The sequence below is a fragment of the Talpa europaea genome (genome assembly GCF_964194135.1).
Source record: "Talpa europaea genome assembly, chromosome: 5".
NCBI classification, from domain to species: Eukaryota; Metazoa; Chordata; class Mammalia; order Eulipotyphla; family Talpidae; genus Talpa; species Talpa europaea.
The window spans coordinates 23,139,589-23,153,671 of NC_140071.1; the positions used below are offsets into that span (position 1 = coordinate 23,139,589).

At 37.9% G+C, this 14,083-nt stretch overlaps 1 protein-coding gene across 1 annotated transcript; it reads left to right on the plus strand.

The window, feature by feature from the left end:
- Positions 1 to 6,674: 6,674 nt before the first annotated feature.
- Positions 6,675 to 13,583, plus strand: MRPS30 (mitochondrial ribosomal protein S30; the record flags this gene model as incomplete). The annotated part of the gene is made up of 5 exons (XM_084232913.1): positions 6,675 to 7,242; positions 8,579 to 8,724; positions 9,424 to 9,529; positions 10,600 to 10,776; positions 13,294 to 13,583. The coding sequence occupies 5 exons, from the start codon at positions 6,675 to 6,677 to the stop codon at positions 13,581 to 13,583; spliced, it is 1,287 nt and encodes a 428-aa protein (XP_084089039.1).
- Between the last annotated feature and the right edge of the window lie 500 nt (positions 13,584 to 14,083).

Consider the following 14,083-nt stretch of genomic DNA (forward strand, 5'->3'; position numbering starts at 1 on the left):
AATAGCTAAGCTATGGAAACATCCCAAATGCCCAAAAATAGATGACTGGATCAAGAAGATGTGGTACATATATACCATGGAATATTACTCAGCATTCAAAAAAGATAAACACATGCAATTTGCAGCAACATGGATGGCGCTGGAAGGGATCATGCTCAGCGAAATAAGCCAGAAAGTCACCTGCTTAAGGGACTGCTTGAAAGAGCTTAGTTGCTTGGAATTGGAGATCTAGTGAAGTGGTATCTTACTTATTTCTTGGCACATGGAGTGGCCAGAGGCAGTCTAGTGAGTGGAGACTATAAGGTGAGAAACAGGAAACCAATCAAACTTCTATTTCTGCATCCAGCCTAAGGCTGCTGAGATAAGGAGGGAGTAGATATAACTTTCAATAAAGTTGACAGCTTTTTTCCCTGTTTCTTATCCATTGAACAGAACATGAAATTACTGGACTAAAGTATTATTGTGACTTGAAGTGGCTGGAGGACTTATGTAAGATCAACCAGAGAAATAACAGAACTAGTCCTAGATTTTTCTGCATGATGCAGGAAAGAAATAGAGCAGATTTGAATAGGCCATAACTACAGTAGGTTTTCCTTACTAAGTAACATTTCACTCGTCCTTTTGAATGTGTCCATATACGTTCAGATATTCTTATGCAGGACCAGAATTCTTTAGGATATACAAGAGATGGATAACAAATTACTTCTGAAAAAAAAAAACGAGGGACTAGAATTTAGGATGGAAGAATGTTTCACAGTTCATCATTTGAACTCTGAATTATTTGCCTTGGGAATGCATTATTTAAGGAAATGATTCTAAAATGGTCACTGGAATTCTGCAATGACTCTGATTCATCTGTGTAAACATTCATTATAAATTACACAAGCATGCTGAAAAGTAGCAAGATTTGATCAATATACCAATAAAAGGAGCTAATCAAAAAGTTGGAGAATTCTAAATTAGTGGTTTCTTTGAAACCTGATTTGTTAGCTACTTTTTGATAGAAATTAAGGGAGCATGGAACATTTCTGGTTTATAGCTTTTTGTGGGAATGGTTTGAAATTTTCAATCATGAATATGTCAAAACAAAAAGTATACATTTATTTATGTTTACAACTTCACCATTACCACCAAAATAGATAAATACAGGGCCTCCCCTGGTGGCGCAGCGGTTGAGTGCTGCGCTGCGAAGCTGCCCAGTGCTCTGCAGTGCCGGTTCGATCCCCTGCCGCTGGAGAGGGTCCCATATAGTGCGACAGACCCCTCCTGCCATGCCCGCTGCTCCCCTCAGCAGTGTATTTCGTCAGTCTGCCTGTTCTGTTCCCTGCTCTGGCTCTGGTGAATTCTCTCACCCTCCCATGCTTCTGACTGTACCCAGTGCTTGTATAAATAAATAAAGAAATCTTAAAAAAAAAAAAGATAAATATAAAAAATTTAGGATAAATACATGATTTTAAGGGTTAACACATTCCCTTTTTTTTTTTTAAAGGTTTATTTATTTATGCATACAAGAGCTGGGGTGTAGGCCAGAGGTGCAGGGGGTGAGAGGATTCACCAGAGACAGAGAAGGAGCAGAACAGAAATAAAGTGGATCTCCAAGGCTGGTGGAACTAGGCCAGGGAGGGGCATGGAAGCCAAAGTGGAGCCATGTCTGAGGGAATAAAGACCTTCTCTCCCTGATTATTCTCAAGTTCCACCATTCTCTTTGTGATTGGTTAGTTCTCCGCAGTCTCACTTAATCTGCTACTGTACTTGGGATCTTTCTGCATCACATTCCTTATGTTTTATCATCCTTGATCCCAGAAAGTCCTGTTGCTCTTGTTGCTCCTAATCCTGGGTGTTTGACTAGTTCCCTTTGGAATATGTTGCCCTTATCTTTGGAACATTTCTTAGCTCTCCTGAAGTCCCTGCACTGCCCCTGAAGCTGCCTAGTTACCCCTAACTTGTCCTAGGACTCATCATGAAAGCTCATTGTGTATGATAATGATGTGAAATATCCATCAGATATTTGGTGGTACACCAGTGTGAAAATTTTGCTGTGTAATTTGATAGGTTTTGTGGGTTTTTTTTCCTACTCAAGTAATCTTAATATCTGTAGAAATGTTCTACAACATTATGATATTTAAGAGGGCTATAAAAACTGGTTCCAAATATTATTTTTCATTTAATGAATTTTCCTTTGCCATTACTGCATTTTCTCTGGCTGGTATATAGGACACTAATGCCTCAGGGTTCTTCCCTCCCTTTGGAGGACTATCTCCTGAAAATTAAAGTGCTCATTTCTTGAGAGCAAAAAATAAATAAAATAGAGAAGTATTTGCTGACCTTGCTGTTGACCTTCTCCATTTGTCTACACAATCTATGCCATTTTGAGTTAACTTGTTTTCCTTCGGTATAATATCAATACTAGTCCTAAGCATGGCACCATGATTTCGTGTGTTCTATAGCTCAGGAAATTTGTATCTCTGCCTGACCTGTTATCCTGTACTATTACCCTTGTGTCTTTGATGTTTGAGGCCAAGAGAAAATATTTCAGTTTTCCTGATGGTACTTATTTTTGGGACAGTCAAAAGAACATGTGAGGTTCTGAAATGTTTTCTACTAGGTAGCTATAGATATATTTTATATTATCCCAATTTCCTATGATTACTAAATTGTGCATGCAATCTTAAGAAGTTGACTTGTTGCCTTTTAAGAATTCTGGATTTCTACAGGAGCCACAGTTCTAAGTTTCAAGGCACTGATGGTTTGTGCTGGTTCTGAACTTATTATTTTTTTAAAGATTTATTTTATTCATACAGGATCTGGGGTGTAGGCCAGAGTTGTGGGGGGTGAAAGCGGGAGGCAGAACAGGTGGATCGACTGAGAGACAGGAGAGGTCAGCTTATTAAATCTCCATAACAAACTGGTAAAGTGGGAATTATTAATCTAGTTTCATCTAAGTTAAAAAAAAAAAAATGGCAGAGCCAGTTCTGAGTCTCAGAATAAGAACTTTCAAATCAGCACAGGAAATTTAGGGAAAACAAAGAACATGCTTCCATGGATACATATAAAGTTATTATATGTTGGATCTGCCTGTGGGAAATAACTTTCATCTTCAAATTTTCTTCTGTTTAACTCTTAATATAAATTATCTACGCTAAAGGTCTTAATGCTATCAGGCCTAATGCCTTTTTTGGTAACAGTATTTTATAACATCCTCTTTATTATCCTGAAATAAAATTTACAGATAACCTACCTGAACCCATGAATTAAAACTATGTACATATGATACTTCACTCCTACCTAAGCAAGGAGAAATAAAAGACTAGCAATTTAATAATTTACATTGGAATATAAAATAATCAAGTACAATTACACTAGAAACAATAAAGAATATCTTTACACATGGAATCACTGGGTTGTGCCAGCTACAAATGCCAGATTACTAAAGCTTATTAAAGTCAAAGTAAAGAACAAACCTTAGTTCAAGAATTCTACCTCATTTGCTTTTACTTTTTTATTTAAATTTTTATCTTAAGATAATTATAGACTCACAAGCAAATGCAAGAAATAATATGTAGAGAAATTGGCAACGTTTACCCTGTAACATCTTGCAAAATTATAGTAAAATAATTCAGGATATTGACATTGATACGAGACAGGGAACATTTCCCTCACCAAAAGGGTGCCTGCTGTTGACCTTTTAGAATTACTTCCTCTTCCCTCCTTTTCCACTGACTCCTTAATGTCTGCCAACCACTAATCTGATCTCCATTTCTATAGCTTTGTCACCTCAAGTATATTATCTAAATGGATCATATAGTATATAACTTTTGGTGATTAACTTTTTAAAAATAAAAACCTGTTCTTATTTTATTTTTTACTGCTTTTGAGATGCATCCGGGTTGCTACATGCATCAACAGGTCTTTCCTTTTTATGTTTAGAGTATCCTGTGCTATGAAAGTACCATAGATTGTTTAACGATGCACCCATTGAAAGACATCTGTTTAGTTTTCAATTTTTGGTTCTAAAGAACAACGCTAAATCATGTACTATAGTTTTATGTGTGAAAAGATATTTTCACTCCTCTAAGATGAAAGCCCCAAGAGTACAATTCCTGGGCGATATGGTGGTTCTGTGGCTTTTTTTTTTTTTTTTACGAAAATGTCAATTTTCGGGGTCACTACACCATCCACTTTACATTCTCACCACAATGTATTAGTGATCCAATTTCTCCTAACCAGCATTTAGCATTTCTTTCTTTTTTAGCCACTTGGCTAGTTGTGTAATGAAAATCTCATTTTGGTTTTGATTTGCATTTCCTTTATGATTAATGACATTGACTGTCCTTTCACATGCTTATTTACCATCTGCATAGTCCCTGCTATTCTCTGTCCATTTTTAATTGGATTGTTTTATTTACTACTGAGTTTGAGAGTATTACTTTATATGTTCTACGTGTTGTTTCTTAGTGATATGGCTTACAGTTATTTTCTTGCACTCTGTGGCTAATGTTTTTCATTCTTTAACATGGTGTTTTGCAGAGGATAATTTCTATTTTATTGATGTCCAGGTTACCAAGCTTTTGTTTCGTGGATACTTTTGGTGTTAACTTTAAGTGTTATAGGACAGGGAGAGGGGCAGCCCAAACCCCGCAAACCTGCCTGTTCTAAATGGGTTCTGCCATCCGCCGCATCAACACAAAACATATGAGACTTTAATGGGAAGGAACTTTAATTAGGAAACAATACAGGAAAGGCAAAGAATCTAGTTTCTAAATGAAGCACCCAAAGTTACCCATCCCCTCATGGGTAAAAGTCCATCCATATGGGATCGGCCCAGAACAAGGCCCCAAAGCCTGCTAAAAGTCTAAAGCATCTTCCAGTGGGGACCCACAGAAAAGGGTCACAAACAACCGGACAAGTCCAGAAGGAAAAGAGCAAAATCAACATCAAGATAAAAGCTGCCATTGTCACCTCCCCACGGGTCTCACCCACATCTGTGTCACCCAGTCCATGACCAAAAGACAAGCGCAGTTTCTTCACGTGTCTCTAGGCTCCATGCGCCTCCTCCAGGTCTCCTTCTGGCTCCATCCTGCTTCCTTCCTTAGTCTCTTCTGCCGCTTCTCCTCCTGCTCAGCTCCACCCTTCCTTGGGTGGGGCAGGGAACATGGAACCTCCCCCTTTCCTGGGGACCACCCTGTTACATAAGGACTCTGGTTAGCCCTAAAAATGACAGGTTTTTTTCCTAATAATTTTATATTTACATTCAAGTCTGTGATCAGCTTTCTGTTATTTTTTTCCCCCAGAAAATCTAAGAGTTAGGTGAAGATTTGTCTTGTTTTTTGACCTATTGTTGTCCAATTATTCCGGCATTTGTCAAAAAGGCTATCTTTTCTCCATTGATTACTGTAACTATACAGTAAATCTTGAAAACAGGTAAACTAATCCACTTTATTTTTCTTTCTCAAAATTGTTTTTAACTACTCTTCATCTTTTGATGAGTAAGCACTCTGATTTTGCAAAAAAACAAAAAACAGGAGGGAGGATAATATTGTGTCTGGAAAGTGGTTGTGGGATTATGGGAGCTGATTAATACATACAAAGCACTTCAATATAGTACTGGGCATGTGATGAAGAAGACACTTAGCTTCCTTCCTGTTGATTCTAAATCCGTCATCAGAAATCCTCCTTCTCTGTCTCTTATACACACACCCTTTCTCTCCCCCAGTAATACTTTCTAGTACGTATATATATGTCTAAGTGGTTACGTATATATACTAAGGGTTGTATACAATGGGGATTGGAGTAGGTATAGAATAGAGGATGGGGTTGGGAATATTATCCAACTCATCAGAGGCGACTTTAGGATTTTAATCATTTAGGTTACTTTTTTTCAGCATATATTAGTGAACACCCATTATTGCACAGCTGCTGATTGGTTGCTTAAGATTCAAAAATAAAATAGTCCCTGCTTTAAGAAGCACACAGATTAGTAGGAATCAAGTGATGCTAAAATAATGAGTTTTAACAAAAAGCAAAATTTAAGCACAATATGTCAGTTTTTCAGTTTTGTTACTCCTTTTTTCAGTTAATGCATAGTAAACGTTCCTCTTTTGATAAATTCTACCATTAAAATATCTACCTATATTAATCAACATAGAAACATATATGGAATTATATTCCCAGAGATTCGTAATGGTCATCTGTGAAGGATGCTTGCATCATATATAAAAAAGCTTGTATTATTTACATGCTAGAACAATATAGTTAAGTTTCAATCCCGAGAACTAGGAAGCGAAGTGCCATATACTTAAATGACCCATTAAATTAATCCAAAGTCTGCGTTTCAGTGCAGAATCATTCTAAATGGTTTCTGGTAAGGCTGTCCTAGTCCGAAAAGCAACGTAGGTTGGCAGCATCTCCTGTGTAACGATTTCATTGCTACCCGCCAGACCAGCGGACAACCTATCAGCGAAGGAGTTTTTCCTTCCGCCTATATCCGCCCCGGACCAGGAACACCTAAGTCGGAGAAGCGATCTGATTGGCTACAAGATAGACGACGCAGAATCTCTCAAACCCAATGAGACTCCGGCTCCCTAGGTTTCGCTCCTATTCCGCGCTCTGATTGGTCCTCAACAAGAGGGCGGAGACTAGCCGAAATTGACCTCTGGATCTGACCCCGGGCAAAAATGGCGGCGGCCAGGTGCGGGAGGCTTGTGTTCCGCGGCCCGGGGCTTTCACTGCACACGGCGGCCGAGGCCGCGGCCAAGACTCCGGATGTGGCAGTGGCCCCCTTAGCGCGCTACCCGCCGATTGTGGCCTCCCTGACTGCAAAGAGCAAGGCTGCACGACAGCGGCGAGTGGAGCGATGGCAGGCGGCGATACACGCGGCCGAGTCGGTGGACGAGAAGCTGCACATCCTCACCAAGATGCAGTTCAAGAAGTACATGGTTTACCCGCAGACCTTCGCTCTGAATGCCGACCGCTGGTATCAGGGCTTCACCAAGACCGTGTTCCTGTCTGGTCTGCCCCCGCCGCCCGCCCAGCCGGCGCCTGCGCCTGCCCTGGACCTGGGGGCCCTCCGTGCGGTGGCCTGTGAATGCCTTCTGCAGGAGCACTTCTTCCTGCGGCGCAAGCGGCGGGCGCCCATCTACCAGGAGCGTGAGGCGATCGCCTCGCCCTTCCTGGATCAGCTGGTGGCCGCCCTCGTAGGCCTGCTCAGCCCGCACAACCCGGTCCTGGCTGCCGCGGTCCTCGGTGAGCCTCGGCCCCGCTAGACCTAGCGGGAGAGGTGGGGCCTGAAAGGTGCACTCCTCAGGATATTTGCTCTCTTTTCATTTCTCTCTGACTTGTTAGTGTCTTCCTCGTTTGTTCATTCCAACCTGGAGGCAGCCTGGAAGTGGGAGACAGGGGTCTCCTACCTGCATTGCCACCGGCTGGCTATGCAACTCCCAGACTAGCAGCCTAAGGTCTGTAGGACTCTAGAGCATTGTTAGTTAAGGAGCTGGTTAGTTAAGGGCAGTCCTGAGGCTGTTGTCGTTTGGCTCTTCCGTCAAAGAATTAGGTGATGGTTGTCAATTCATTAACTTCTTTTAGCCGCCTAATTTTTCTCATTTTCGAGATGACAATTGCAATAGTAGTACTTTGCCAAAGGACTGTGAAGATTAAATGCGATATTGATTAAAATACTTAGTACTTACTATGTGCGTGACCCTGTAACAATTTTTGCATGTGCCAGCTAATTTATTTCTCACAATAATTGATTACAGTAGGTACCACTGTTTTATTAAAAACAGAAACAGGCACCGAAACGTAAAATGTGCCTAGGGACAGAGCCTGTAACTGGCAGATTTGGAGGTCAGGATTCAAACCCAGCCATTCTGGGTTTGTAGTAAACAAAGGGGCAACTTCTATTTAATTGTTGGGTGTAGATATGAAAAAATAATTGGTGGCTAGTTGAAAAAAATCAGTATTTCTGATGTCATTTTATATCTACCACCTAGTAGGTATCTTAATATTGGAATTATGTGGCGTACATGTTACTTCTTAGTTGGGAAATGGTCTTGACCAAGCACCATCATAGACTTTGAGTACTCAAGATTGATGGCCTAAGAAAACTTTGTCAAGTCCCAGGTTCCTCTTCCATAAAATGCAGAGATGATAACTATACCTACCTTTGAGGATTATTGTGAAATTGATTAGTAGTTCATAAGACAGTTCTGACATCTAGTAAGCTTCCTATTTAAGATGATACTCAAGTTAGTCCTTTTTTTTTTTTTTTAATGTTTATTCTGAACTGAGAAACTTTTTTGGTAACAGCATATAGTGTATTGATGGCACAAATAGTAAGTATTTGAACGTTATAGTTAAGTCATGATCACTTAAGTTAAATTGTCCCATGATCTAGACTTAATCTTATATATGTGTAAATTAAGTGTAATTTTCGGTATGTTTTTAATTCGACACATTCTTATGTATTGCAAGTTAATATTTAGCAACAGTATTTATTAATTACTATTTAGTATTCTTGAGAATTATAACAATAACCAAATTTATCGAAATGATTGGATGAGAAAAATATGTCTTTTTACAGATAATAAACGCCCAGTTCACTTTTACTGGATGCGTGGTGAGGAAATTATTCCTTGTGGTCATCGGAAAGGTCGAGTTGATGCTTTGCGATACCAAATAAATGATAAACCACACAACCAGATTCGGATATCCAAGCAGCTTCCAGAGGTAAGCCGTTGGCATGTATATCTCCTAACATGGTGAAAGGCTTTTGGTAGCATATAACGTTTTGGGATGGGTCCCTTGCTCTTTGAATACATCTCATCTGAATTTTTTTTTTAGATTTAACCTGATACATATATTGTGCCAACATCAAATAATCATTTTAACTCGCGTTGAGGCATCAGCTTTCAAGACCATATAGATCTTTTCCTTTTCTTGATATAAAGACACTGATTAATAATGTATAATTTACTGTAGACTACATGTACTACCTAATCATAAGTCAAGGCATTTTCACTTTGTTAAAAGCTAGACATTTTGCATATTTGCATTTCTTTGGGGAAAAGCTAATATATTTTGGGTATTTTCCTTTTGTCCATTTCAGAGGTTGACACATTTTTTTCTGTAAAGGTCTGGATAGTAAATATTTTAGTCTTTGGGGACACGAAGTCTCTGTTGCTTCTGTTCAGCTTAATTCTCAACAGTGTAAAAGCAGCCATGCATGAGATGTAAATGAATGTGAATGACTTCCAATAAAACTTTATTTATCCAGTCATGTGCTGCCTGGAATTAGCCCATCATTAAATAATAATGTTATCCAATCATTTTGTAAAAACATCTCATTTGGAGATTACAAATCTATTAAGAATAAAGAAAACACATACTCTAGTATTACTTGAATTCACTTATGACTTCTTTTTCAAGTTTGTGCCACTGGATTATTCTGTTCCTGTAGAGATCCCAGTTATGAGTTGTAAGCCAGACAAACTTCCATTATTCAAAAGGCAATATGAAAATACCATATTTATTGGTAAGTTTCTCTTTGGATGCTAAAAATGTGTTTGAGGTATGCTGTGCATAGTTTCATAATACTTGGTCCAGATCCAGAGGTTCAGATAGTTCACTAACAATGTAATGTTAGTTGCAAAGTACATGAAAAGTGGCAGAAAAAATATTCCTTCAACTTACTGTTTTAAAATATTACTTGTTTGTACTGTTAGCAATATTTAACTTTAAAATATAGTTACACTTATTGATAAGCTTATCGGTGTGCTGATTGGTATGCTTTGTTGATTTATATAAAAAGTGTAGTGTTTTTTCAAAAGTAAACAAGTACAGAGTTGGATTTTAGGAGGTGATTGATATTTGCAGACATTTCCTGTTATGCTATACACTCTGATAACCACTAGTAATACAGAAATTAATAAGACTTGATGTCTTACTCATGCATCTCATTCTTTTGCTATTTTTCTTCAGTTATTATGCTAGCCAATTAGAGGAAGATTTTAAGAAAGCCATATAATAGTCCTCCAGGTCTATTTTATTATCAATCCCTTTTCGGTCATTGTAATTTCAGAGATTGAATTTGGGGGAACTTTTGGTTGAAAAGACTTTATTTACCGCTATCGTTAAGAATGTCACCAATTTATGAAATATTGGTCCTTCTTTACTTAGAAATAGTATAAAAATCAATTCTCTAATAGGAATAAGCTACATAATTTTATTACATTAAAATTTTGAGGAATTTTTTTGAAGTCATGAAGTATTTGTATTTTTTGGTGAATATGATGGAAAATAATAAAGCTGATACTGATGACTAACGGGTTTTAAATCAATAAATAGGAAATTTAAAATAAATTTTATGTAGTATTTTCTTTCTATTTTCTCTTTCAGTGAACTTGATAGCTAGCTGATTTTATTTTCAGGTGAAATGTGACTTATGAATAAAATAATTAAGCCAATTTTTCCATCTGTGTATTTTGAACACAGATCATATGATAAGTAAAGAAGGAAGATGGGGTTGAAGCAAATACTAAAGATATGTGCTCAAGATATTCTATATGTACATTTCATCTGAAATTTTTTTCCTTTGCTCTTCAGGCTCAAAGACAGCAGATCCACACTGTTATGGTCATACCCAGTTTCATCTGTTACCTGACAAATATAAAAGGGAAAGACTTTTGAAACGGAACTGTGCTGATCAGATAGAGGTGGTTTTTAGAGCGAATGCTATTGCAAGCCTTTTTGCTTGGACTGGAGCACAAGCTATGTATCAAGGTAAGAATAATCTTACGGTATTATTCTTGAATGATATCGGTGACATTTTTTTAGGAATTTATATGGTTCAAATTGTTTTTTTTTTTTTTTTTTTTTAAAGAGGCACGTATTTTATTTATTTATTTATTTATTTGTTTGTTTATACATGCACTGGGTACAGTCAGAAGTGCGGGAGGGTGAGAGAATTCACCAGAGCCAGAGCGGGGAGCAGAGCAAGCAGAAGGACCGAAGCACACTGCTGAGGGGAGCAGCGGGCGGCAGGAGAGGTCTGCGCGCCATGTGGGACCCTCCTCCGGTGGCCGGGGAGCAGCCGGGGATTGAACCAGCGCCGTGGAGGTCGCGGGGAGCTTCGCAACCCAGCGCTCAACCGCTGCGCCACCGGGGAGGCCCCCAAATTGTTTGCTTTAGGTGAAAATGTAGGCTGAATGTTAAGATACTGTAAACTTTTGCAGTGGCATTAAATACAATTGGTTTAAAATCCGTAATTAAGTACTTTACATTTGAAGTTGGCAAGTAGCAATTAGGTAGTTATTTTACATATTCTTTTAACCATCTCTGCATGTGTGTTTTTTTCTCATAACATCTTCAATCATTTCATAGACTATAGCCAACAAAGTCAACTAAAGGATAGCAGTTTCTGAAGCTATAAAAGGAAATTATTTGGTGGAGTAAATTTTAGATTGAGTCACAGTTGTCCTATGTAACCTCTTCAAAGGTCATATCCAGGATGGAGATTAATAGATTGTAATGCTAACCAACTTTTGAATGCTTTTTATGTACAAGATACTGTTGGCCTCAGAGACATAGTATTGGATGAGCCAGGCGGATCCTGCCCTCCTCAAACTTACAATGAGGAGAGTAAAGATGATAAATGTACTATTTTTAGCTAGAGCATTTACTAGAGTAGAATGATTTATAGATTAAGGATATAAATGAAGCATGGGGCAGGATCTATTACAATAAGTTAGGGGAGATCTATAAAAAAATTACATTTGAACAGAGTCCTGAATGGTAAGCTACCTATACACAAACTTGGGTAAAGACACTGCCAGGCAAAAGAAATTTCAGGTGAAAGTCTCTAAGGTGAGAGCAGACTCAGTATGTTTAAAGAACAACATAAATGCTAAGGAAGAAAGGGTACAGAATGATGGGAAGTGATACAGAGGAAGGTAGAGACCCTACCTCATAGGACTTTAGGAGCTCATTATAAAGCATTTGTAGTTTATTAGAAAACCTAAAGTAATATATGCAGTTAGATTAATCCTATATAAATATCCAGGAGGAATTCTAATAGAGATTTAATTGTCAAGTTCACCTTTTCCTTTTATATTCCTATTTTAAACTTTATCCTTCCAATTGTTGACTTCATACAAATAATTAGACAGAATAGAAATAGGAATAGACAGAATCAGAAAAGGTGCACAGAAACTTTCCTTGACGGTGTTAGAGTGGCATTGTTTCTTCAAGAAAGATAGAAATCCTTTTTTTTTTTTTTTTTTAACAATAATTTAAGTCCATGTTTTAGCAATATTATTCACTGGCTATCATTCATCAAGGTTGATATAAAATACATGTGAGGAAATCCAGTTTCTGCTTTGTCCTGGCAGTTGGATTTAAAAGTATTAAAACCAGCCAGTCTGGAACAAGAAGCAATCTGCAATTTTGAGTAGTGAAGGTACTAATTAAGGTTTCCAGGAACCTTATGGTGACATAAGACATGTTAGGCAAAATGACAGCCACGCATAAAATCAATATTGAAATATGTAAATTTAACTAAGGACATGTTTTTTTCAGTTCTTAGAAAGTCTTTTTCCTGGAGGCATTTTGTGTGTGTGCAGATTTGGTGATGTAAATGGCCAAAATGGTTATCGGGTGGAAGATGCTGCTGGTATGGGGAAAATTTGAATATATTGGAAGCCAGTGAGTAATTATGTAGTAAGTGCCAGATGAAGGAGTGATTTGCAAAAATAGAGCTTACTGCTCTTTTTGGATGAAGGGGGATAGGTTGAAAGCTGTGGAAGGACAGAGCTGTGGAAAAAAGACCCTTCATGATTTGGGGGCTGCAACAAGGGAGGAAATATTTTTGTTGTAGAAATGGAATATAAGATTGGAAGGGAAAAGATAGGGAAAACTTTGGTATGTAAAATATCTAGGTTTTAGGAAGTGTTTGATACCTTCTATATGTTTCTTTTGTTAATAAATGTAATAGAATCTAAAATTTTTTTCTTCTTTTAAAGATTTAATTTATTTATGCAAAGAAGAACTGGGATACAGGCCAGAGGTGTGGGGGATGAGAGGATTCACCAGAGACAGAGTGGGGAACAGAACAGGCAGATTTACTAAAATACACTGCTGAGGGGAGCAGCGGACCAGACAGGAGAGGTCTGCTGCGCCATGTGGTTCCTGGCCGGGGTGTGACCTTATGCCACAGTGGCTTCATAGCACTGAGACTTTAACTTACTTTGTGCCTCCAGGGTAGTCCTAGTGTGTAAATTTTAGTACCACTTTCTTCTGCAGGTTTCTGGAGCCAAGCAGATGTTACTCGTCCTTTTGTCTCCCAGGGTGTGATCACAGATGGAAAATACTTTTCCTTTTTCTGCTACCAGTTAAATACCTTGGCGCTGACTACCCAAGCGGATCAGAATAACTCTCGTAAAAATATATGTTGGGGGACACAAAGTAAGCCTCTTTATGAAACAATTGAAGACAATGATGTGAAAGGTTTTAATGATGATGTTCTACGTCAGATAGTTGACTTTCTTCTGAATAGACCAAAAGAAGACATATCACAGCTGTTGGAAGAGTAAGGAATGGCATTTCATTCAGCACTCTGATTAATTTCACTGAAGGAACAGTAAAAGGAATTTTGATGATGGGGCTTACACTGTCAAATATTAAATGTTTTTGATATTTAAGGTGAAGATTTCTCATGTTAACCTGGGATTAGACCTCATTTTGTTCAAAATAAACAATTTATAAAATTGAGGTTTTGTTGTAGATAAAGTATGTTGATTTAAACACTTTATTCATACATGGCTGATGATATCAATTGAGCTGTCTGCAATATCTGTCATTAATTGCACGTGATTGTAAAAGTAACATGGAAAATAATTCAAATGCTTAAGAATATGTAGATGTTTTAGTTTCCTTATTTTTTTATTAATAACATGGTATAAATTTTCAGTCTGCGCAAACCCCTTTAAAACATTAATAGTATTTTACACATGTGGGAACCAGTCCAGAGGAGTTATGACATTTCCACATTTTCACGGATGATTAGTAATGAAACAGATGAATTTTATGCAAC